This window comes from Manacus candei, unplaced genomic scaffold, assembly GCF_025592945.1.
Source record: "Manacus candei isolate 608988 ecotype Guabito, Panama unplaced genomic scaffold, ASM2559294v1 h1tg000011l, whole genome shotgun sequence".
Taxonomy (NCBI): Eukaryota; Metazoa; Chordata; class Aves; order Passeriformes; family Pipridae; genus Manacus; species Manacus candei.
The window spans coordinates 8,523,732-8,551,327 of NW_026138059.1; the positions used below are offsets into that span (position 1 = coordinate 8,523,732).

Sequence of the window (27,596 nt, forward strand, 5' to 3'; positions counted from 1 at the left end):
GAGGTTGTTATGATTTTGGATAAATCATGTGGTGATTGGTAATACACTTGCTTATTATATTTTGTGAAAAACAAAGTTCTCCATTTACATTCGTCATGCCTCTGAAATCATATGGCCAAATACTGTAGCTCAGGATATTTATGAGTAATAAGCAAGTGTTAGAGAGTTGCAATCAGTTGAGAAGTTTCCTTCTTATAATTCATAGGATGACATTACTGTATTCACAGAGTTTGAGGACTGGATCAAAAAGTAATTAAAGGCAATACAAAACCCTAGATCTTAAGCTTGATCCTTCACTGAGACTTTTACATGGAAGTATTTTTGCTTTGATTTGAATTCATTCAAATCCTATAAAATGGGATCGTTGAAAAAAGGAGGAAGGGCGGAGGAAAAGAAAGAAATTAAAGGTTGTACAGTCCAGGTGGGTGGCCTGTCATGCAGTTTAAGTAAGATGCAATGTTAAACTCACTGTCTTCCCTATCTCTGTTTAACTCTTCATTTCCAGTACTTAATATTTTAAGCAGTTTCATAAGGAAATGAGGCCTGTGAAATTTCACTTTTTCTTTCACTGCCCTCCACAGCAATAACTCTTGAGACTTCACATCAGTTAAACTGTAGAATAAAAGCCTTCAACTTAGAAGAAGCTGGTCATACAAATTGTTCATGAAAACTGGTTAGTCAGTGAAGGAAAGAGACTCAGGTGAGTCATGCAGAACTCGGATCTTGTGGAGTTCGGCAGGCCACAATGACACACATGCTCACTGGCCTCATCTGTGAGCCAAAAAGGTGATAGATTTGGAAAGCTGGGCTGAACCGACTTAGTTCCTGCTGTAATTCAGAGTGACTCTAGGAAAGCTAAATCAGAGCTGAATTTTTCTCAGACTTGTTAGAAAGGTTTCAGTACCTCTTTCAAGTAGTTGCAGTCATAAGAAGTTGGTTTGGGCTTGGTGGTAGCAGAGACTTCCCAATGAGGAGCCAAACGGAACTAACAGGTCATGTTGCAGAAGAAGGGGAGTGAGCAATGAGATGGGCTGTTTCAAGAAAGGCGCATCAATGAACAAGAGACAAACAAATCAGTTGCTGTACAAACGTAACAGAGAAATATAACATGAAGCTAATGAAATGAGAGCAGAAGGTGAAGTATAGAAGTGGAATTTTACTTCAAATACCTTCTGGTAGTTAACACAGAAAGCACAAACAAGTCTGTTTAGACTTCTTAGTCTGTTTAGACATCATCTGTAGAAGCTAGGAAGTACCCATCTAGCCAGATATAAGGCTCCACAGCCATTTTCTTGGATACTTTTGTTCCACATTATGTGGTGAGTTTTTTAATAATTTAAGTTATTCTGCTTTGAAGCTATTAGATTAAACTACAAGAAACAAACAAAACCCCTTCAAAATGCAGACTACCTATTCTTGGCCATTTTCTGAATTGTGGGTTAACCCCAGTGGACAGCTAAGCACCACACCAAATGCTTACTCAGTTTCCCCCTTGTCCCCCCAGTGGGATAGGGAAAGAGGGAGAGAAGATTAAAAGCAAGAGAACTTGGGATCAAGCTAGAAATAAAAATTGTTTAATAAGTAAAGGAGAAGTGAAAGAAGAAATAAAGGAAGCAAACATCATGCAATCACTCACCACCTCCCAAAGGCAAACTTTTGCCCAGCCAGTTCACAAACAAAAGATGTGTAACTTCCCTAAACTTTCTCTTCTCCCTGTTATTGCTGAGCATGATGTGACATGCTGTGGAATGTCTTTGGTTAGTTTGAATCATCTGGCTGGTGGTATCCTCTCCCAGCCTACTGTGCCCTCCCCAGTCTATTCACTGCAGGGCAGATTAAGAAACCAGGCAGCTTTAACGCTGTGCAAACACTGTTCAGCAAAAGCTGAAACATTTGTGTGTTATCAGTAACATATTGGTGAAAAATATAAAATACAGCCCCATATGAACTATTATGAAGAGAATTAATTCTGTTATCCAGGCCCAGTATGCTTATGTAGATGATTCTTAATACCAAGCAGGTGTGCTCTTTCATATATATATATACACACTCAGGCCTTTCTTGAGGCAGTGTTCTTTTAAAATATACCTAATTGCCATTCTCAAAGAAAAAAAATTCTTCATTTTAAGTATTCCAGTAAGATTTTGGTGGATACAGAGACCTCAGGATTCTTGTGGGAGGAAGGCTGGGATCTGTCTGTCGGTTTAAATGCATATTTTAAGATGACTTACATTTTGTTCTATCAGTAAGTGCTCTTTCTTTCTCTCCCTACTGTTTTCCTACCATTACATCCATGCATGGGTACTGCTCATTTCTCAATTCTGACGCCGTCACTTTTCTTTCTAACCAGCCTTCTGTGCTGGTGGCTGCTGCTGTAGCACTTTTACGTTGACTGGGTGGGCAAAGTGAATCCTGATGAAGCAATTAATCAGTTATGAAACTCCCACCAGAAATTTTAATATCAGCACCTGTGATCGATGAAGCCAGTCTTCCAATCAGTGTATGGAGGATTATGATGCATAATTTTCACAGTGTTAAAGTGAAGTTCTCATGTAAATCCCCAACATAGTATATCTATGTGGGGAGTCTGGCTTCCTGAAAGAAAAACTAGTGTATAATACGTATTTTATACAGTATTAGCATGCTTTCAGGGTCTCCTTCCTTTGTCACTGCCCTGTCCTACAGATATGTAATTTACTGCCCTAATTTGGTCACAGCTCTTCCTATTTCATATATACCCATGCACATTTATGTACATGTCAGTGTAATACATGCCTAAGCCATCTGGTATCTTTCCTTGCAAATGTTCACACAGAAAATTGACTGTGAGTAAGGTTCTGAACCTGCCTGTCCAAATGGTCCATATTTGTTTGATTTTTCTAGCAAATGCATAGATCCTATTAGTGAGACTGATCCAACATATTTCCATGTGTCAGCTGTACCTGCTGCAAGTGTCGTTCTGTTCAGTGATAACAGGACTTGCATCCTAAAATAGAGAGAAAACAAGAACATCAGGTCCTTTTGAGGATCTGAATCGCTTTTACTACCATCTGCTGACCAATGCTTTGAAAGAAAGAAAGTCTGTGTCTGGATTGACACCTTTCTTCTTTTTAAGCCAATAAAAGATCGGCCTGTGAAAGAGCCCAGACATGTCATGCTTGCAAGAAAAGCTTATTAGAGCGTAAAATGTCAGTGGTATTGTATGTTTGCAACTCATTACAGTATACAGGAGCTGATACAGGTATTCTTTTAGTGTATTTGTTGTATTTGATTATTCTTTGAAACAGCTTAATTTAACTGTGCAATAAAACTAGTTTATTGTTACTCTACATATTGTGATACAGAAATTGCAAAACAAGGTACACAACAGGAGAAACACATGTGAAGAAAAGTGGTGTTTGAATCCCTTGTTTTATTGTTACATATACTTTGGAAAGACCTTTTAGATATTCCTGCATAAATAATATTTTCATTAATAGGTAAACAGCCAAAGTTACAAATTGTAGGAGTTAAAAGTTACAATGCAGGACCCAGTTTAATCATTATTAACATGAATGGTTGCATGGTTGGAAGGAGTGTTTGGGTCAAAAGAGTTCCTTTATCTGAAGCATCTGATGTTAGTTTAAGAATAGTTCTGTTTTAGATGGAGCAATTGTCTATTCTAGCACAGTGTATAGAATAAGGAAAATAAAAAATTTTCCTGATATTTACATTTGGATATTCTACATTTCATATATGTAGCTATACATTGTCACTTCATCCATCATTTTTTCAGGCACAATTCATTTTATGTGAAATCAACGATTATTAAATTCCATTTTATATTATCCAGTAAGGCACCCAGGCAAAGGTAATCTTCTATTTTGGTGCAATAATATATTTTTCTTGCATTACACATTATTTTTAATTGTAAGCATTTTACTAAAGCAATATTTAGTCAATTGTAATTCTCCATGTTCAGTATAACACTGACACAATGAGCTCCTTTCTTCTTGATTTCAAAGTAGTGTGTAACTACATGAAAATTCTGCTGTATTCTAACCATAAATACATTCAGCTGTATTGAATTACTGTGGAATTCTGCCTGGAGCCTCTAGTTGTTGCAACCCTAACCTCTCAGACAAGGGTCTAGTGCTGAATCAGCTCACCTTTGTGTGCTCACAGTCCCAGTATGCACTGATATTGGGACATGCTGTGGCTTTTTTCACTTCTATTGGTTTATGAGACACTATTGCTTTGACTTGAGCACAGCCACAGCACGGCTGCTGTGAGAAATTTTGCTGTTCCTGTCATACAGTCCAATTTTGGAGGCAGTTACACAGTCACCACTGAAAAATCCTCCTTCAAGGGCTTTGTGGGCCTCTTTTATTGCCTACATAGAATGACCATGCTAAGAGGTGAGCTAAGTAGCTGTCTCTGCCTCTGCAATCTATACCATACATGTTGTTTTCTTTGCCAATTGTCACAAAAATGCCTGATACTCAGAATGCAAAGGGCAGTCTTAGCTGAGCCACTGTGTGTTTACTGATCAGCAGGGACAGTTGGAGAAAAATTAGCAGAAGAGATTTGGTTTTATACCTCTTATTGATAGGCTGCTTGAGTTCTCTTCTGTTTCTTCCCTTGTACCTTGGATATCACCTGCACAGAATATGCAGGTTTCCTATAACTGTATTGTACACCAGAAGGAAATAGTCTTGTACCTTTGCTGTTCTTATAGGACAAACACTAGACCTGATGTGGTGTGACTATGTGGCATGATGCTGCAATGCTGTGCGGGCTCATGACCCAGAAAAATCATAACTGTGTTAGCATGACTGAGCAAAGGCTAATTATCCCTTCTTTGATTACTGTAAATAGTCTGACTGCCCTACAGAGCCTGCTATTAGTGTGCCACCTTTGGTGCCAGAACTAGCTCATCTGGTGTTATCTAGGAGGAGGGAGCTGGAGGCTTCTTGCAGCAGTGTATTGCACAGGGTAGGCATACGCTTGAAGTCTTCACACACATTTTATTTTCTTCCACTAGGGGCAAAGGTATCCCTAAAAATGTTTCAAACAATTTTCCCTGGTAGTTCTTATCTCTCAGCCATGTCTATCTCTCTTTATCTGTCAACCTCCTGTACTTAGTACTGCTGTTATTATCTGCATGAAAGGCATTTCATCCCGCTTCTGTTTATACCTTCTCCTTGCTGAATTCCTGAGCTGGTACTTATGGCTGATGGTACTGGCTCCCTTCTTCAGTTCCATCATTGGCTGTGCCTGGCTCTGCCTGTATGCCTCTGGAGAAGGGGGCTTCTAAGTATTTTAAGAGTCCATGCCTCTTGTTTCCTGTCATATATCCATCAGCTTTGTCCTCTCATCTGCTTTATGTTTAATTTCTTCTGCTAAAGGCACAAGAGGGAAGGTGATAAGGAATGAGGGCATGAGGGGCAGAGTCACAGCACTGACCTCCCACCTGTTTCACTGCCATGAGAGAGGTGAAAATGAAGAGAGAAAATAGTTTGGGCTGATGGCCAACAAAAGCAGGTGACACCAGCTGCACTGCGAGGAAACCAGAGAGCAGGGCAGAAAGCCAGAGCCTAAGGGTAAGTGCTAGAGGTTAGGCAGGCATGGGCTCCAGTCAAACCTTCTTACATGGACACATCAAACCCCCAATCAAATTAACATATAATGTGTATGTCTTTTCATGCAATAAGAATCTTATATTGTATAGTTCCCCCTATTGTGCAATAAAACCGATGCACTTCCTCCATCCTCCGTGTCCCCTAATCTATTCTCACCTGCCTCTTGCACCTAAAGGCTTTTTGTCTGCAGTTTCGTTGGCCTGTGTGCTCTATGGGTACTTCTAGTTTCTTCAGAAACTCACAGGAAATGAGCTCAAAATTACTATGTGACAACAGAAGAAAACATGACTTTTAGCAAATCATAATAAAGCAACACTTAAATGTAACAGGTATTGGAATGTGTGAATGACTATTCATGGAGCATATTTTGACTAACGAGAAGTGATTTTTTAATATAGATTCTACAAAGAAATATACAAAAAATGTTGAAGACAGTAATTAATACTTCAGCCACTAATGTCTAAATAATCTGACATGATTACTATTGTAGTTGCGATTTGCTGTTCTTTGTTATCATTTATTGTGGCATAGAAAGGTTATGAGTACATGACTGGTAAAGACAGACACAGAAACTTATTAATAATCATATTTTATAAAATGGGAAAAATGAGGCATGTTCAGATTTTCATGAAAGCAGAACTAGAACTGAAAGCATGTCTTGAGTATTTAAGGGAATTTTCAGAAGTATGTTTCCCAGGAAGCTGGAGATGCAATGAAAATATATCTTTCTTCTGCATGGCTCATTGCTTTTTCTCCTAGGGAGATTCCACATCATCCCTGGCCTGTGACTGCACAGGTGCATCTTACAGTGCTAGTGAGCTAAGGACAAATGGCAGTAGCACAAAAGAGCAGAGTAGTGACAACAGTGATGTCACTCACCTGCTACCACCAGAGAAACAGGGCATCACCCCTTCCACGCCTTCCAATCCCATCTCAACTTGGAAGTTACTAGATCTTATGCTACTTGTTTTAACTACAGATAAATTTGGTTGTTTTCATTTCTCTAATGTCTCTGTCTTTCTTATAAGCCCCCTTTAGTTACTTTCTCTTTTCCAGGCTGAACCACCCTGACTGAATCAGGCTGTCTAATAGGAGAGAAATTTCAGCCCTCAAATCAGTTTGAGATAGGATCAGACCATGTTTAGACCTTAATCCAGATATTTAAGAGTACTAGAGAGCACTTAGTCTTGGGGAGTGGTTGTGGATAAAGGAGTGCTAGCCAGAATGTGGCAAAGCAGCCAGTAGTAGTTCTGGTAAACCTTAGGTGGGAATCACAGATGCTCTTTGTTAGCAGCATGTAGCTACACGTATGTAACTGTTTTATAGAGCATCTACTTATATGAGGACTGAGAGACTCCCTCAAGTCCATTTTGTCCTTTCTCAATGGCAGCTTCGAGGTAAATCAGTTCTAATTCAGGAACTTTATGTTTGTGTCAACCTAACTGTATGGAAACAAATGTTCCCCACCTCTGAAGTATACTTGTGCCTCTCAGACAAGCTGTGGCATTACATTTTTTCAGCACTGAAGCAATTTTAGGAAGTATCTGTCCATAGCTGTTCCTGGCTACTTATTTCTGACCCTGTGCTCCAGGTTGCCATTCCCTTAGTTATGGAAATACAGCTAAGTGGTGCTTATCTGAAAACCAAAATAATACACCAAAAGAGGGATAATTTCAGTGACTGGATTTACAGCCTAGCAACACGAATAGTTATTTGTCATAATGCCTTACAGGCTTAGAAATGAGGGGTTAGATCAGGAAATGAGCTTCTTAAATCTGTTTCACTACTGATTTTCCTCATTCAGGAAAATGTTCTGGCCTTCCTGTCCCGGAATTCTCTGTCCTCTAGTTTCAGAGATGTTGTTTCCTTAGCTTGATCATATGTAATTATCACATGCCCCAAAAGTAAATGAAGTTCAATAGGGCTGAGGGGGTTGGCCAAGCCATCAGTGAATCATGAATCTGTTGTCAGGCAAAATGCTAGTAAAGCACCACTGTTTGGTCAGAAAATGCTCAAAGCTCAGTATGATGTTCTTGACATACTGAACAATGTATTTCATATAAATGTGCAAATTGGTAACCACATTTCATACAGGTGCAACTGAGATAACTTGTTACCTCTCATTTCTTGCTTCAGAATGGCTTAGCACTAACTGAATGACTTTGAGAAGATAATGTGGGATAATAATAGGAAGATAATGTGCCTGTTGATTAAGTTTTTAGGAGATACTGTTGACAATGTTTACTTGGAAATGTACTTCCTCATATGACCTGTGGTATAAGAAGGAAATCTACACCTGGGTGAAGGATGACTGTGGAGATACAGGGATAATAAGGGACAGTTCTACTTTGTTCCCCTGTTCTCCTCTTTCCATCTGAAGGATCTTGTTTGCCTCCTAATAGACTATTTCACTTGGTAGGGACCTGCTCATGATTTGCTGTCTCCTGCCAAGTGGCTGACAAACCTAATAAAGAGCAGGAAATACCACTACAAGGTCTAGCAGAGTCTCTCTGCTTAGCATATTGTTCTGTATGCTCCAAGACTCCTCACTAAAAAGTAGTCCAAATACATTGCAAACATCTCAAACGTGTACATCTGATCGGAAAAAAACAGTGTTGTAGGTCCAGCAGTGAGCCTGAAGCAACTCCAGTGAATTCAACAAATATAATAGCACAAACATGTTGCCTGGTAAGAGAGACTGTTTTTTTTCCTGATCTGAGAAAGTTTAAGTACAACGGTGGTTTTGTTTTTGAGTAATTCATTAACAAAAAATTAGCATTTATGTGTCCATACCAACAATTATGTGAATCTTAGATACGAATAGCAAATGAAGAGGATCCATGTGACCCTGTATCTTTCATGTAAAAATGCAGAAGAACTGACATGAATCCTTAACACCCAAATAGAGGGTGTATTACTACACTGGGAGTTTTCTGTAAATGATCTATCCATTTGTGAAACCAAGGCTTGCACAGCAGTTGATTGGTCTTTTGGTGTTAGTATTAGTAGAATTTTAAAACCACACGTAATTTATTTTTTTTTTTTAATTCACAATCTGTGTAGTGAAGTCAATAGCAGGAAAATTGGGCTCTGTTTTAATTAGCTATGACTTGCTCAATTAATTAGTTTCAGAACATCATACCTGTATTCGTACCCTGGGCAGCTTCAAAATTGTGTAAAGCCTTAATTCTTGTGAAGTTTTATGTATGTGCTACAGCAGTAGTTTACATGTGTTTTGAGGCACAGTCATGTCTGTTTTCTTTGGCTCCAGCCTCATGTGTAGTATTTTATTATGTGTATTTTTGTTCTTGCAATGACTGTTCTTGCAATCAGCTGTTCAGACATCCAGCACCATGGTGTGAGTTGGATAGCCTGTTGTTTATCCCTTGTGTTGGGATTCCCACTCATTTCCATGGAAACCTGAAAACCTAGAGCAATAAAGCACAGAAGCTATTGCTGTATTACAGTTCTGTGCAGCTTGAAAAAGCAGACATCACCATGGTGCCTATGAGTGCCTGTGTAGTTGTAGGTCTGTCTGGGTTTCCAGTCTAAAACCTGTGTTTTAAGGTGTTTAAGTTTTAGAGTTATTTCTTATTCAAACCTAGTTCTGTTTTCCTCATAAATAGGAATGTGTTATAAACACATCTCCTTACATATTTATTAATACCAATAGAAGGAACACACATGCTTGTAAATGCATATTTTATATATATATATAATGTGCATACTTTCATACACAGACATACACAGACACACATGCACACATATGTCAGACAAAAACACATTAAGAAATAAAAGTATTAAAGTCTGTAAGAAGCATATAACTTGTTCGTGCAATAATTTTAATGGCTGTCACTTTGAAGGCTTTTCTTAATCAAAAGCAAACAAAACCCTGCAGCCCTGTAGAAGGATCTTGGAATGATAATGAGAGATATATGACTATGACTAAATACACTTTTTAGTGGAATGACCTAAAATACATATACCTCCTCTGTAAAAAGTCAGAAATTTAACCATTTCATTCTACTCCTGAGCAGCTGGTACACAGCAAATGCTGTGAGTATAAAGACAACCAGAAGAGGTAATGGAACCAGAGTTTAAAAAGAATTTAGAAAATAAATGAACCTGAAGAAACAGATCAGAAGACAGAATTGATCAGGGCAACCATTCTGAGTATTACTTTCTCTGTGCTTTCTCTGTGTTACTTTTCCAATCCCAATAAAACCACTAGGTAATGTGATAATAATGCATTGATTCCTTGGCTTTCTGTGACCTCTACTACCAGTTTTTACTCCTTCCTTTTGTACCGTAGCAGGAATATCTGACTGCATTTTGAAATCACCTGTCCAATGATACTCTAGTATTTTTTCCACTGCAGAGACATAGAGACTGGAATACTATGACTGAAGGAATGTGAAAATTTTATTTGGAGATACCAAGTGGGATTAAAAGACAATTCCCTCTTCAGATTGGTTATGCTCTAATTCACAACAGGGTGTGATGCATGAAATCAAGAAAGAAGGAGGAACAACAGAGATGCTAGTCACAAAACTGCTATTATATAAACTATCTATAGATGTCCTCAGTGATTTCAAATAAGTGTAAACCTTCTGAAAATACAAAGAGCTTAATCTACATCTAAATTTCTGTACCTTTGATTTCCTATTGCTCTCAGCTCTAGGAGCCACCTTCCCAATAGCAAACACAAGGTTCTAGGACTTAGGTGCAGTTTAAAATTTGTGACTGCACACTGTAGGTGGGCAGTGTCAGCTAATCCCATAAACAAACTATTGTATCACAGAATAGTCCGAGTTAAAAGGGACCCACAAGGATCATCGAGTCCAAGTCTTAAGTGAATGGCCAATACAGGGATCGAACCCATAACCCTGGTGTTATTGACACCAGGCTCTAACCATCTGAGATAATCTCAGGGTGAAATTTAAGATTTGTGACTGCATAGGTATGCAGTCCATAACCATAGCATTGTAGATGAAATCTGGAGAATTTAGGAAGAAGGGAATGAAGATTTTATAGGAAGAATCTTTATCTGTGACTTAAGCATGAAAAGGAGCCTGACAGAAAAATGTCAGCTAATAATATTAGAGGATTTTCTGAAAGATGCTATTTGTAGCATCAGTTGCACAAAAATGTAAATTTCCATTGGAACAATAATCTTTTGTGTGTCTTTTGGTTGTGAAGAGAAGATGGAGCACTTTAACATGAAGTGCTGATAGCCAGAAAGAAAAACAGAACAATAGAAACTTATGCATTTAAAATCTTATAGTGCTAAAGCCAGTCCATTTATTGGAGGAGGATAAAACATGCTTTCTGAATGTTTGGGAGTGCTGAGGGGGGGGTGGAAATTCATATAAGGTTCTAGAGATATTCACTAGTAGATCTCAATCCTTTTTATAGTTTAGGAATCCTGATTATGAGAATGTCACAATCTTTATTAGCTTCTCAAATATTATTATATCTCACACAGTGAGATTCCTATATGCACCATGGTGCTTGAATGAAGCATTTATAATAACCTAAAATTTCAGACAATATCTGGTAACCTACTTTAGACATACTGGAATTCCCTGGATAGTACTTGGAAACTCTGGGTTAGACACTGGGAACAAAATCATGACCTTATAAGCCAGTGGGTTTTCATTTGACCTCAATGGAAATGGCTTTTCATTTTCAGGTCCCAGTCTGATGCAGTAATGGAATTAGGCTCAACTTGATGTTTATGAATGTTGGTCATTTATAGCCCTGTTTCATTACACCCATAACAGGAGAATAAATTAAAAACTGAGCAAAAGGGATAATATTCTGGGTAAGGCCTAATACAGAGTGAAGAGATAAGTACAATGCTCACCTGCATATCAGTTTCTAGAATCGATGTGATACAGCTTTATTTTTAAGTAAGACAGAGCAGGGAATTGTAGGGATCTCTGCACATCATTCATATATATAAGGTAAGTTTGCAGCATCTTAATAGATCTCTTGAAATGAAGATCACAAAAAACACTCATCAGAAACAATCCAATGCTCTTAGTTGCCTCTCCTGTTGCTGAATTCCCCACCTAGTGTGTTTATTTAACCTAGTCATCAGTCATTCTCATGTAACAGTTCTCTGATCTGAGAATCAAATTTGTAGCTTATAAAAATGTAAAGTGCACAAGATAAATTTTGAACACATGCAGAAGTGCAATGTTATGCTAAGGCTCTGATTTCACCTCCAGGATAACTACTGCATGTAGAGGCTGTCAAAAATTTGCAGTGTTTTTCTGATCTGCAGTTTCCATTCTGCTGAGAATGCACAATTAGTAAGGAAAAAGGGAAATCTATGTAATCCCATAACTTGCTATGAAGGTGCAATTCTTACCTTTGTTTGCACTAATATTCATTTTTTCCCCTTCCAATTAGAGAGAAAGACATTTTTTGAGAAACCTGTTTGTCCTACTGTGTCTTTTGCAACTCATATTCTCCATAATGTTTTACTTCTTATATGTCTTCAGTTAGTTATAATATCGTGGAATCATGGAATGATTTCAGTTGGAAAAGACCTTGAAGATCATTTAGTTCCAACTCCCCTGCTATGAGCGAGAACACCTTCCACCAGACCAGGTTGCTCAAAGCCCTATTCAGCCTAGCATTGAACACTTCCAGGGATGGGGAAGTCACAACTTCTCTGGGCAACCTATTCCAGTGCCTCACCACCCTCATAGTGAAGATTTTCATAATGATGTCTATCTAAATCTTCCCCTCTCTTTCAGTTTGAAGTCATTCCCCCTTGTCCTGTCACTACGTGCCCTTGTAAAAAAATCTCTCCGTCTTTCTTGTAGCTCCCTTCAGGCATTGGAAGGTGCTTTACAGTCTCCCTGGAGTGACCCTTCTCCAGGATAAGCAACCCCAACTCTCTCAACCCATCTTCACAGGAGAGGTGCTCCAGCCCTCTGATCATCTTCATGGCCTCCTGTGGTCTTCCTTCGGCCGGTCCATGTGCTTAATGTTGTGGGCCCCAGAGCTGAACACGCTCAAGCTCTAATGTTTGCATGTAGTCAGTCTCTAGCTAGATTTTTGCTTTTTTGTGTCTTTCTTCTCTGTTTGCATGAAAACAGTAGGATGTTTTCATGTGAAGTACTTCTGTGGTATGCATTGCCTACCTTTACTCATTGGTTTTAAGGAGCTATTAGGCCGAAATACTTGCTCAGCCTTGAAAATGAATGTACATGCACTTGTATTGCTTGTAGTGCTATAGTGCATATGGGCTGTAATCACAATTCAGAACTGTATTTGCCAAATGCTGTACAAACATATGCCCTGCCCAGAAGACTTGCAGTATAAACAAATAAATATGTTTCAGTTTCTACGTCAGTGGGCCACGACACGAGCTCAAGGATCTGCGCATTATGTTTCATTATAGACCAGTATGATGTAACATACAGAGCAAGCATGCTTGACTTTCAGCACATTGATGTGGTCCATCTTTGGAATTTATTAGGTAGAGACTTATATTTTTAGGTATTTTTCACTCTTTCGTTTGTACATCTGTATGTATACATGTTTACAACCTCTGAGTTTGCATGCAAGTTTAATTTTAGTCTTCTGTGTATATAATGCTGGTATGTGATACCTGTATCATGCATGAACACTTAAGGATGTATAGCTCAGAGGAACAATTTTGAATTATACCTTTGTAATATGTGGTGTTTGTTTAATTATTTTGATAAATTTTTGAACGTATTTTGACCTTTTTTTATTCTGAATGTCTTCTGCAGACATGCCAGACATTGGTTTTTGCAAAAAGTTGTCACAACTTTATAAAATCACAGAAATTAGAAGCAGTAAGCCTTTTTACTGTTGCAAATTTTATAAAGGCAGATTCCACTCCTGTTGTTGGCACTGTTCCTTTCCCATAGGTGGTAAGAACAGACAGAACTTTGGACATCCTGTTTCAATGTCTTTGGGAGCCAGAATACTTTTTTTCTGCATAAACGGGTTTCTTTGCATATGCCAAGAAACATTCTCTCACCCAGACAGCATAATAACTGTATTAAAAGTATATTGTCTCCTCAGAAATGCTGCCTCAGATCCTGAATTTCATGTTAAGGATTTAACATGAAATCTAGGAAGAAAAGAAGGCTGGAATACAGGGAAGCACCTGCACTCTACAACCCTGTCTTTGTCCTCATCAGATTGAGTCTTTCAGAGTGTATGTAAAATAATGCACATACATCTATAAATCTTCTTAGGTTTATCTGTATTACTCAAGGATGAAAGGAATCTTTTTTATGCAGAATTCACTTCAGTCTTTTCACCTAGTTGTCAAAACAAAACCTAATGATGTAGTTTCCCATCTTTACAACATGAGTCAAGGAGATAAAATCTTTACACCATTGGTCCTGCATGGCTGGTAGTATAAAAGGAGAGTATGTCACAAAACTGACATTAAGGATGCAAAAACGTAAGTTTGAAAGTCTTAGTTTTCATTCTTTGTACAAACTTGAACGGAATTAATAAAATTCTTTCTCACTGTTATCTGAGTAACTGTATTAAGTCAGAAGACAAAGTTTTAACTGAGGACAGAATATGGATACTTCTACCAATTTTGTCTATTTGGCCACTTTGAATTATTTAACAACAGTTTTTTCTAGGTCTTGAAACTGCTACAGACAGCATAAGCTTCTGAAACAGGAAATCTCTTTTGTGCCCTATTAAGAATAAATGTGCTTTTCAATTTACTTTTAAAAATCCATATTTATAATAATAGAATTTACAGGTGCTCTGATGTCAGAGTGACAGAAAGAAATTAAAGAAAATTGAAAAAAAAATATATTAAGAAACTAAAATAAAATCACTTCCTGGCTGTCCTTTTCTTCCAGGAATTAAAGTGACACTGTCTATGTCAGCTTAATTGCATTCTAAAGCTCATGCAAACACTGAATTTACTAACTATGCTGGTAATAACAGGCTTGCTTTAATGTAGCACTTGCTTGGGCCTCATACAGGCCACTAGGTCACCATGTGATAGTTATTGCTACACTTGCTGTCATCTGTGCTACGAAGATATTTGGGTTTTGCTGCACATGTTAAGCTACAAAATCCTGTCCGTTTGGGCTTTGTTTCTTTTTCCTTTTTTCCCCCTCCTTTATTTTAACCACAGAAACTGCTATAAACAAGTTTTGAGCAGAAAATTACCAATGAATATTCATTATTTTTATAGTCTCTTTTTTATCTTTCGAGCATTGTGTTGTATAGTTATGGTGTTAAAAGTATGCAAGTTATTGAACAACTGAAGTAGGTGCTCTTATTTTATGCGACAACTACAGTAATCTGTGATCCTGTGTAATTTATGCTAATTATGTTAGTAGTGCCATGACTGGTATTTTACTTGTCTGTCTTATTAATTTATTAGCTAATTGTTGCATTTCTAGCAGCTGTAAGCTATTTATAACATACCCTTTGATAAGCATAATGGCCTGCACACTAATAGCAACAAACACTTTTGATACCATGTAGTTCTGAAATAGGACCCTTGGCATTGCTGTGATTAGACAAAACTTAAAACAGAAATAAGCTTTCATTGTCGTGTAGTAGTAAATGGGAAAGAAGGGATGCTAGTCTGTTCACTTAATAACAACAACAATTAGGTAGTTTTAACAGACTAAGAGATTTTTTTTTTTACTATCCTGCCCTGCTTTCAGAGTGAAGACTGATAGCTTACTAAACTTCAAGGCCTACATAGTTTTCTTTTAGAATTAAAAAGAAGATATAATTAATAAATGTGGTCTCTTTCTTTACCTGAGATGCTTGTCTTTTGCATGGTACATATCCACTAGAGTTAGCTTATGTTTAATCATGTTTAATCAAACCTAAACGCAAGTTCCATCTTTTTAATAACACTTATATCATGTGATGCTTTGGTCTGTTTTGCTTTGAAATGCTTATAGTTGTCTTTGATAATTGTCAGTCTGATTCAGTGCCACTATAGATACTAATGTTTTCTACAGTGGAAGCTATTTTTGATCAACAAACCTCAGATTGTGAATTAGTTGTAGTAGATTTTTTAGTTTGGAGTACCAGAAATGAGATTTTAAAATCTGGTATCCTATTTTTTATAAGAACATAAATTGCATATGTGTGTCTTGTGGTATACTTATACTCACTTGTATCGATTTGTGGATGTGGTGACTTCAATTATAAGAAAGCTCATTATGGGCATTTTAGGTGATACATGTCTGTGTATGCTTCTTGGTGAGATACAGAATACATGACAATACTAAATATGGTTAAATTTCTTGTTCTCTTTTCTCCTTGGATTCAGAAAAATATATGTTTTATACATTACTTATTTAAAGGGTGAATAAGTCCAAGATAAACTAACAGTCTCCTCAACTCTGCTTCTGACTGAACTGCAGGGACAAGTCAGTGACTTAATGTTTCTGCAGAGCTGTGTGCACTTTTCCAAGCAGTTTGCCACGCACAGATCTGGGAGGTTGTTCACCACCAAAGGGCCTCTAGGCCTGACTTGAATGTGGGTGATTCAAGGCAACAAAGAGGTTGAAACACAGCGTGATTGTGATTACAGTCATTAGGACATTCAAAGATAAAGCTAAAACTCTTAAGTTATGACCACTCTGACCTGAATTTCCATGAATGCGCTTTGGCTTTTTATTGTGTGCTCTTATTTCTGCATGTGGCGATAGGTACTACACCACATGCTCCTCAATATTGATGCAGGTTATTAAAGTGCCCCATATTTGGCTTGTCCTTTATTCTCCTAGGATTTTAATGATAATTCAAAGATCTGTAGTGCTAATAAGTTACAGAAAAGACTTGGTTACAGCCATCTAATGTAGATACACTTTGGCTAATAAAATAGGAGCTTATAGAAACATACAAAATATTAGACAAATAGAAATAAGGAAACTTTCATTAGGTTGCTGTGCCCAAAAGACCATTGTATATACTCACAAGATGTATATTAAGTAAAGGTGTTTTCAGGTATCAGTGCTTGTTCAGAACGTAAACTTCCAAGAAATTAGTCTTTGATGTTAAATCCTACAAGTTAAATGCAAACCTGTCTTTTGGGGCATATTACACCTCAGGACTTGCACATAGGCAGTTGGTGTCAGGACAAGTTACAGATGTGTGCCAAGGGTGGAACTAGATTTATAGAGACTGTACACCTGCCTTGCATGCCTTCCCTATGCTGCTGGATTTTAAGCCTTAGAGTGAAATTGTAGAACATTTTGTGTTACTTGTGAGCCCTGTGTCTGTGAAATTTAACTTTTTGTATTTCAGTAAGTCTTATTGGCTTCCTAAATTTCTAAAAATTAAATATTCTAATGCATTTTTTCTTTTAAAACATTCTTCTTACCAATTTTCCTCCATAATATGAGAAATCAAGGTCTGCCGTGACCTAATTATTTTTCTGCCTTTGTTCCTGTACAAAATGTAACAAATTGCCACACTTCAACTTTGGAGTTAGAAAAAGAACCTTTCTAATGTCTCATATCTGTCATTTTCCAAAAGGTTGTATTTGGAAATGGGATTTTTAGAGGAAAATAAATCATACTGGATCCAACATGAAGAGAGGCAAGGCTGCTGCTGCTCCCTGTCCCTGAATTCAACCAGTAGCAAGGCTGAAATTCATTCTCAGCAGACAAATGTACACAAAGCACATGTATACACTACATGTATATACACATACATACATACATACATGGCTGCTCACACAGGTTCTGGACAAACACTTAGAGAACTTGTGTGAACACAGACATCACAACAGCCTCATCCTGTTCTCTCTGGCTGAGCAGGTTGGAGGGCCACTGGAGAAAACTCATGTATATGTGTCTCTATATATGCACAGTGGATCTCTGCAGCAGCTGTCTCAGACACCCAGTTACTGCCTAGTTACTGGATCCCAGTTTCCCCAGTGACTGGCATCTGTGCATACAACCCGTCAGGCCCTGCCCTGGCTGGTGGTGCAGACTCCTACACATGCACACAACCAGACACCCGTCCAGGTAGAAGGACTAAGAATCCATGTCTTTCAGATCATTCTAAGTGTAACTAAGAGCTGCTAGACTATTGGATAAAAAGTATTGTAGTGTCTTGATTTTTATGGATGTAACCCCATGCTACTAGAATTTCTAGAATAAATTCAGTGAATTTGGTGCAAATTTGGTTCAGAATCACCAGCAATACAGAAAATAATATTCAAGAAATCTCATTTCTTGAAGTTCCTAGAGGTTTAAGTTGCTTATCCCCCCCCACTTCAACGTATCATGATATGCTTCTATTCATGACATGGAAATTACAGTTAAGTCCAAAATCTTTCTCTGTGTTTATTTTCTGATTCTTACTGTAAATTTTACATTCAGCTTTAATCTGTGCTGCTTCTGACTGCTTTGCTGACTGGTATAGAGAAGTATATAGACCTATTATCTCTTCTGTTTTATTTAATGTCTTATTAGAAGGCCTTTGAATCAGAGATTGCTTTCTTTCAATGTCTGCATCTAATGCAAGGAAAGTGAATCCTTGTTTGAGCCTGTATGACCAAAATATTAGCTGTAACAGGAACTGTAAAACTGTTAAAACTTTTTTTTTCCTTGTCATGTGAAGAATACATATGCTTAGAAATGCTTATAAATAGGGGGGGGAAATGAACATGACTACTTTAAAGTTCCTGAGACTTCAGTATTGCATGGTCCTGTCAGCATGCACTGGCACTCACCACCCTGACCACTCACAGAGCAAGTGGCCTGGTGCAGGAGTGGTTAAAGGGTGGAGTAATTAGAGTTGCTCAGCTGTGTGGACATATTCTGGACATCTCCTTCTCGATGGATATTCTAGTTCTGTTACAGCTCATGTCCCAAAGCCTATTCACTGAACGTATCCAAAACATCTTTGTGGAGCCACAGACTGATGGCAGGATATCTTCTCTCCTAAGAAAGAAGTGCTATAGATCCAGTGCTATTTCTTCTTACCTATCATTTCCACACTACTTCCTCATTACTCATATCTAAGAATGTAAAAAACGTGATAAGAGAAAGATGCTCAATTGACCTGTGTACTCTTTGGGTCTTTTCCACTCTAACTAATCTGAGGCCAGTGGGAAATACTTGAAAGTGTTTCCTGCCTTCCCTCCACATTACTTCACTGGATCCCAAATATATTTCCCCACAAAAGGAATAAATGGTGAACTTGTAAATTTAACTTGTAAATTCTACTTATTCTGGCCTTCATTTACAGATTTTTCTGCAGCCGTCACTGCTCATCTTAAAATGGAAGGATTGGATTCCCTCTGTGCATTGCAGCAGGAAAATGACTCTTACTCAAAGTTTCAGAACAAGTCCTGAGGATAGATTCTCCTATTGTTCTGCAAGAAGGACTCTCCTTGATATTAATAAAAGCTTTGTGTGTTCATCATAAGTGGAAGAGGGTAAAGGAGTAATTTATATTCTAGTCATTAATTTGCCCATGTGCCTACTAGGTTGCTTTGTATTATGTACCCTCAACTTGTAACTTTTATCTTTGCAGAGTTCCCTCTGGAACTCTGCTCTAAGAGGGCCTTGTTGCATGCTGGTGTTTTCCTGAGGGGAAGATTCAAACACAGTAATTCTTTTATTAATTTGTCTTTTACTGAAAAAGGTGCTCTAAAATATTTGAACTAAATCTCAGATGTCTATGCCAAGAAGGCACCTGGGTTTGTGGGGGAAAGGGTCTGAAAGGACAGGGAATTTGCTTTCCCTTCTGCCTGACTTTTCCTTAAGCACTCCAGTAGCTCCTTAGAGTAACTTTCTATCCTGAAGTTTTTTGTCTCTTCTGTCTTGTAGATCTTACAATCAGAAACAAGTTCACTAAATATATTTGGGAGGGTCATACAGGTTTTCTGTCAAAATCAAGATCCTGAATTTTACTGTGCTCTGTTAAGAGAAGTAATAGGCCACATTTAATTAAGAGAATTGAAATAATAAAACAACTTATTTTAAACAACAACTATGCGAATACAGTCATAACAAGATATAAGAATACTATGTCAAAAACCTTTTTAAAGTTGAGTTAAATTGCCATCAACTACTCTTTTTTCATCCACAAAGGCACTCATTTTCTCCTAGAATGCAATTAATTTACAAGACTGTGATCAGTAAGGCATAAATTAAGGCCCAGATATTGTTACTGATTCAGGTGTGGTCAGGTTTGGTGTCCCTACCTGTGGCAGTGGGAGTTGGGACTAAATGATCTCTAAGGTCCATTCCAACCCTTTGACATCTATGATTCTTTGATTCTATACTCAGGGGTGAGGAAGATCTGCTGAAGCATAGTGTTATGCAAATTGCATCAGCAAGTCCAAAAAAACTCGGTAGATTGAAGAGGGAGTTCTACACAGACTTCAGGGATCAGGTCTACTGAAGTAAGCTCTGATGTAATATGGAAAGTCAAGGTTTTTTATGTGCAGATTGAGAGTCTGTTTAGAGAATCACAGAATATGCCAAGTTGGAATTGACCCACAGGGATCATCAAGTCCAACTCCTGGCCCTGCACAGGACTATCCCCAAGAGTCACTCTGTGTGCCTGAGAGTATCGTCCAAATGCTTCTTGAACTCTGTCAGGCTTGATGCTGTGACAGCCTCCCTGGGGAGCCTGTTCCGGTGGCCAACCACCCTCTGGGTGAAGAACCTTTTTTCTAATATCCAACCTAAACCTCCCATGACACAACTTCAGGCCATTCCCTGTGGTTCTGTCACTGTCACCACAGAGAAGAGATCAGTGTCTACCCCTCCATTTAGGTTAACTGGATCTCCATATTTTAATTCCCCAGAATCTTCACCTTATATTCCTCTGTTGCTTGACTGTAGCGTTTCCAGGTGAAACTATACATCTGTGACCATGTTTTGGTCAAGTAGTTTAAACTTACTAAGAATTAAAACCCATAGTGCCTAAGTGCTGGGTTATTGTAGGTTGAAGAAGTGTTGAGGAGCAATGTAAGGACACATAAAGTATTATCTTAATGTACCTCTGGAACAGTGCCATAACTTTGTAGTTTAAGTGCCATGGTAGAAATCACATGCTAAGCATTGGTATTTTTAGTTGTCTAAAATAAATTTACATTCATTCAATCCAGATTTCAATTGACTTGTATTAATATATCGGCAGCGCCTTCTTTCTCCTTAACCTTTAGAATTGCCTTTTCTTTCTTCTGGGTCATGTTGCATGAGTTCAGATTTACACAGAACTTTATCTGAATTGCACAAACCAGAGGAATAGCTCCTTAAAGTAAATTTATATGTATATTATAAAAAACTATGCCCTGTACCTTCAGTTTAAATCTAGAACAGTATTTTCTTACCTATTTTACACAGCGGTTTTTCCAGCTGTGACTTTTTTGTCTTATATTATTTGAAAATGGAGGTTGGTATGTCAAAAGAGTATAGTTACTGACTTTCATGTTGAGAAAAGTATGTAATAAATTGAGGAGATATTTGGGGACCCATTGAAGTAACTGGTAAATGTCCCATTTACCAAATAGGTTAAACAGTGTCTCACGAAACATATTCAGCTTCTAAAAATTTATTCAGGTTATCAGGAGTCATACTTGACAGTTATCATTACTAGAAAATAATGTTCAGAGTCGGGCCTGTTCGGTCTCGAGAACAGACAACTGAGAGGAGACCTCAGCGATGTCTGTAAGTATCTGAAGGGAGAGTGTCAAGAGGACAGAGCCAGGCTTTTCTTGGTGGTGCCAATCAATAGGACAAGAGGCAACAGGCAGAAACTGATACACAGGAAGTTCCACCTGAATATGAGGAAGAACTTCTTTACTGTGCAGGTAACCGAGCACTGGAACAGATTTTCCACGATGAAGTGTTGACTGGTGCTAATTATGTCATCTTGTATTCCATATTGCTTTTCTATGATGTTACTAAGGGTCAGCATCAGGAAGAATAACTTGGTGAGCCACACCACCCTCTCAGCAATCAGTAAAGATCACTTTTAAAAGTTAAAAGTAAATTTTTTTCAGAATTTTTTTTTCAGTTTTCCAGTATTTCCCAAGTATTCCGGGTTTGTTTCTTAACAACAGCCATGTCTTGAAGAGATATTAGGCTATGTTTTTTGGGGGGGGAGGTAAATGTTGTCTGAGACTTTGATTTTAAGATGACAAACCTTTTTTTAAATTTTCTTGTTCATTACTAGTACTATATTTCTCAATAATAATAATAATCAAAAATTTTTCCAGATATATTTAAGTGATTTCTTGATATTACCGTGTTTCCTATTCAACATTTGGTTTTCTTTGATATTTTTAATTCACTGTATTGATAGTTTATGTTTACTAGTAAACTGTTCTGTGTGTGTTTACATGCATATGAATTATTTTTTAATCCTCACAAGCTACAGGTTATTTTTTTTTAAGCTTTGGAGTATTGAAGAGGGGGTATTGCCTTTCCTTTATTTTATTTTCTTTTCTCTGTTATTAGTGAAGGCTTCTCATGTGATTATGTACCTTTTTTATTTTTAACTTTTAGTGAAATATTTTAAAGTGCTCCTAGTCATAGTCATTTGCTCCTAGTCATAGTCATTTTATGTTAAAAGATTTTCTTCTTCTCAGTTTTTCTCATTATTATTTCCAACTTTCCTATTTTGATGCTTCTAAAGCACCTCACGTTTGTATGTTTTTGTGTGTAGTAGTAGTTACTGGGATAAGATTCTATACATTAATACATAATAGGTCTTAATTGCCTGTGTGCAGATGACCACACAGAGGCTGGTTTTTTGGTTGTTTTTGGTTGGTTGGTTGGTTGGTTTTTGTTTGGTTGTTTTTGTTGGGAGGGATTTGTTTGTTTTTTTATTTTGTTTGTTTCAGATGCTAAAGAAACTACTCAACCTGTTCCATGTCCTATTTAGTTGGCTTCAACATATCTATCTATATAACAGACCTCTTCTTGTACCCTATCCGGTGGTTTATTAGTTAGAGCACTGATTTGTAACTATTCAGGGCCTTGTTTCCCTAAATCTTCAATAACAAGAATGCACATAATAGAGATACAGAGTTGCTAGATCTACTTCTTTCTGTGTAAGTAAGACATATCCAATAATTTGGTTATTTTAAATTCTAACTTACAGATTTAATTTCTACCAAGACCTTTTTTATCTTTTCCTTCTCAGCATTAAGAATCACAGAATCAGAGAATCATAGAGTCATAGAATGGCCTTGATTTGGAAGGGATCTTAAAGATCATTCCCCCCTGCCATGGGCAGAGAACCTTCCACTACACCAGGTTTCTCAGAGGTCCATCAAGTTGGCCTTGAACACTCCCAGGGATGGGGCATTCACAACTTCTCTGGGCAACCTGTTCCAATGTCTCACCACCCTCACAGCAAAGAATTTCTTCCTGATATCTATTCTAAACCTACTCTCAATTTGAAGACATTCCCCCTTGTCCTGTTACTACATGCTCTTGTAAAAAGTCCCTCTCCATCTTTCTCGTAGGCTCCCTTCAACTACTGGAAGGCCACAATTAGGTCACCATGAAGCCTTCTCTTCTCTAGAAACAATCCCAGTTCTCTCAGTCTTTCCTCATAGAAGAGGTGCCCTTCTAATCAGCTTAGGTCTTTCCATTTTTGTTTTTAGAACTTCTCTTTGAAGCCAGGTTAAAAATTTCTTCTCTTCCTGTTCCTGATGCCTTCCTCTTTGCTTTCATACATAATCTTAGATGACAGGCTAAAACTAACTCTAGCCAGCCTGTCCTCAATGTCCACAAGTTCTTTTCTGGAACAGTGACTAAGTATTCTGCAGAACTTTAATGGAGAGGTCATGAATAAAGTAGAACTACTGAGGTGCACTCCTTGTGAGACTAAGGTCTACATTTCCTTTTTCTGCATGTGAAAATAATGAGGAAGCCTGTGTTTGTGTGAGGTTAATGGTCTCAGGAGTAGAAGTCTGTTCCTGGCCATGAAAGTGCAAGGGGTGCCTCCAAGGACTGCTATGGTAGCCTGCCAGGTGACTGTCCTTTTGCAGAACCAATTTACATCTCACTAGAATTTCAGGAAATTGCTTGCTCCCAACACCCAATCTAGAGGGGTGAAGGCTGAAGTTTTGAAATGTCAGACAAAGTCTTAAAGATCTCTGAGTATATAAATAAAGTCAAAGCAAGAATCTGTTGGCTAAACATAGGCACCTACTAGCATTTGATGTGTCCCAGAGCATTAAAGACACACATTGCCATATATGAGAGGGCATCTAGGTCACAGACAACAGGAGGTGAATTTGTGCCTTTCTAGAGAAGCAGCAGCCTATGTAGGATACACAACAAAATTTAAAGTAACACTGCATGCCTGCAGCTTTTATGATCTTTTTTCACTTCTTTGACCTGCTTCTGGATCTGGATTGTGAAGATCCTATAGGGGCTTTTCCAGCTTGTTGATTTCTTCTTTGATAATATAGTTAAAAGTGTATCCTCAGTGTTCTTGAAGTGCATACTCTGGTTTAGAAAGAAAGGCAAATCTGTTCTGTAGTTTGCCCCTTCCAAATTTACCCAGATTATCATAACAACTGGGGCTGCGTTTCCAGGTTAAGATCATAATAGTTCTTTCAGCAGATTTTTCAGTGGTGACAAATGAGGCTAGATAATGTTTTTCAAACATTTGAAAAAAGCATACTAGGCTGAAAATCAAGTAACTTCACTTCTGGTCTCCTGTCAAGTCCGTACACATTGCGAGAGTTACAGAATAACACAATGTACTGGCTTTTTATTAGTAAAAGAATGTCATCATCTAGTGGGTAATTTTTATATTCCAGAAATACTGTTTTGCGCTTTGATATGGCAACTTGGAAAACTTCAAATACCTATCAAGACATTGAAGCTAAGAAACAAGATAGGGTGTGAACTCAAGGTATAGAATAGTCACTGTGGATGGGTTAAAGTTTAAGATTTAGTTTGGGTGGCTGTAGTAGGTATGCCAAGTGTCTCATGCAGTAGGCTTAGGAGAGCTAGACAGCATGGGCAAAGGAGCCTAGAGACTGATTCTGTCCAGCCTGAAGTAACACCTAGTAGGTGATCAAAGGAATTGTTTCTCAAGCTCTGGTGGCTGTGTTGACCTGGGGCTGAGTTCAGTTGCCTAAGCACAGGCAGTTGGTGTCATTTCTGATGCCAGAGGATACCTGAAACTTCTGCCCAGGGTTGGTACATACAACAGAGGATCTATCTGTACCCTTCTCTACCTTTCTGGACTGGCAATTGAAGGCTTGATGGGATACCTTACAGGATCTCAGACAGCATCATTGGTTGATGGAGACAGAAGCTTACACTCCAAATGTGTGTGCACACAGCTATGTGTAGGTGTCTTAATTTAAAAATGAAATCCACTCAAGGTTACGCAAAGACCCCCATCAGAAGACTGACCTGAAGCCCCCTAATAGAGGTTAGTGCTTTATTAGCTTTCATAACACCTGTTTATTTTAGAAGATCATCCCTTTAGTGTGGACTAAATCACGCTACCAAGAACCAGGTGTTGACTACCAAGAAGCAGAACTACATCAGTAGAGCGGAGCCTTGTGAGAGTGACACTTTCTTTTCACCAAATCCCTGTCACCCACAAATTTTGTTGAGGTGACTTTTCTCCTGATGTAATATGTTGAGAGAGCTCTGTAAAGCACCCCTTGATTTCTTCCTTCCTATCTATTTCCCACATCCATTTGTGTTAAGGTACTGACCAAAGAAAGCTGGGTGATTAAAGGGTTAGCTGAAAGTGGCACGTACGTGTTTCCATGTTTTTGCGTGGGATATATGACATTCTTACAAGATATCAATCCAAGGATATTGCTATAAAGGGGTGATTGATTTTTTTTTCCCCTGGGGGAACTAGAGCATTATAGTCTATTTCTGGGCTTCCCGACCTTTACAGTATCATCTCTATGTATGAAACACTTTAGATCCATCTTGCCATCCTGTTCTTCTACATCCAAAGGAGCTGGTGATACAGATACTTCATATATTTTCCCTGACACTGTCTCTTAACATAGTTCAGTGTAATTTGCTTATGTTGAACAAAAGCCTAAACTCTAACCAGCCTATGTAGTTTTCCTTTGAAAGTCTGTTGAAAATAGTACATGAAAAATCAGGACAAATTATGTGGCCTTCTGTTAACTACTACAGATTAGTATTTATGATACTTTCCAAGGTCTAATCTGCAGCCTTGCCCCTGTGTGGTAAATATTTAAGATTGATATATATTTATTACTGTGTAGAAAGCTGCAATGGATAGGCAAGTTGTTTATAAAATGAAGGTAACGATTGAGTCATGTAGCAAGTGAGCACATTCCTGAAACTTGAAAAACATAACTAAACAATGAAACATGTTGGCAAAGATGGTAATGCCATATTAAATAATATGAAATATTTGAAGATCTAAGGATGACTGTTCATCTCCTTCTCAGTCATTATTCCTTCCTCTCTTTCCCATTGCAAAGGGTTTGGTTAGAAAACGATCTGTGGTGTGTGACCCCTTGACTTTAGTTTTAAACTGTATAGAAATCTATTGAATTCTTATTTCAAAACATATGGGACTAATCGGAGATTTATATTAGAAACATCTCTTTGAAAAGAGAAACCAGCACTTAGTTGCACACTATTTGCTATGAAAGCAGGGCATGGAAACTGACTGTTTAAAGCAGAAATTACTTCATTTTCTGTTTTTAAATAAACATGAGGATCCTAAAAATCCCCTGTAAGTAGAACTTTCCTTTACAGGATAAAATGGAATTAAAATAGTGTCAATAAATTGTGTGAGAGACTGTATCAGTCTGTGCATTGATAGTCTGTGCATGCAGGATAAGAACATTGACTGCCTGCTAATCTATTCCCAGATGGAGGTGGATGCAGACGAGAAGCGCCATCGCACACGCTCCAAAGGTGTTCGAGGTACGTCTCTTGCTTCAGTAAATCACTCAAGGCCCCTGCTCAGGGTGACCTTCATCCTCCAGAATCTCTTTGCACAATTCATTCTGACCCTTGCTTTTACACAACCTTTCTGGTAATTTTTTGTAGAAGAGGGGTACTTGTAATAGATGATAAATTTTTATATATTTTCCATCTCTCTGCAGTTCCCGTGGAACCAGCCATACAAGAGCTGTTCAGGTTAGTGCTCTGAGTGTAAAATGTATCCCCATTAGCAATTTAGAAAATTCATGCCTTTTAATGGGTATAATGCACTTTCAAGTTCATTGGTGGTTTGCTCATGCCCTGCTGCACTGATGAAATTAATTCCCTTGAGACTTGCTAATAAAAAGCATCCCCTCTTTTTTTTTTCCCCTTCAGTTATTTGATTTCTCTTTCTATCTTAGTTGCCCTCCATCTCTGCCTACCTGCTTTTAATATAATCTTTCTGCAGCACACCAGCACCTATATGATTAATTCTCTCTTTTGCAGCTGTCCCACACCTGGCTGTGATGGCAGTGGTCATGTTAGTGGCAAATATGCAAGACACAGAAGGTAATATCTGCAATTTTCCATAATTTAGTGAAGAGATTTGGTAAACAAGTTATCTGGCATGGCCTTGATAAACCAAACAACGATAAAAATTAGCAATAAGGCATTCTAGAAGCCATTCAGATTCAGGGGTTTTTTTTCTTTCTGACTGTCACACAAAATTTAACTCGCGTTTTTGCTGAGGAGACTTGTTCTCATTGTCAGTCTTCTCTCAATTTTTGCATACAGTTCTCTTGCTCATGTGTTGCAAATGAAAATTTGGCCCTACTTACATGTTGGCACTCATGTTCTTCTGTTATTTAATGTATTTCATAACTGAATGAAAACAAGCTTCTGAGCACTTTAAGTTAAATGATGAGGTTAGATTCAAAGGTCAAAGCTTAAGACAAATCAGTGATAATAAGACTTCAGGGTTCAAATGTTATACTGTAGCTATAAATACCTTTACTTTAGTTTCTAAACCATGATATGTAGAGAATCTCCTGGA

At 37.9% G+C, this 27,596-nt stretch overlaps 1 protein-coding gene across 24 annotated transcripts in view; it reads left to right on the top strand.

Moving 5' to 3' along the window:
• The window catches only part of MYT1L (myelin transcription factor 1 like), a 321,644-nt gene that overhangs the window by 171,067 nt on the left and 122,981 nt on the right, over positions 1-27,596 (top strand). For all 24 annotated transcript variants that reach the window (XM_051778259.1, XM_051778260.1, XM_051778262.1 and 21 more), the window contains 3 exons: positions 26,488-26,542; positions 26,725-26,758; positions 27,050-27,112. In XM_051778259.1, the coding sequence (XP_051634219.1) occupies positions 26,488-26,542; positions 26,725-26,758; positions 27,050-27,112 (152 nt within the window). The remainder of the gene's footprint in view (positions 1-26,487; positions 26,543-26,724; positions 26,759-27,049; positions 27,113-27,596) is intronic.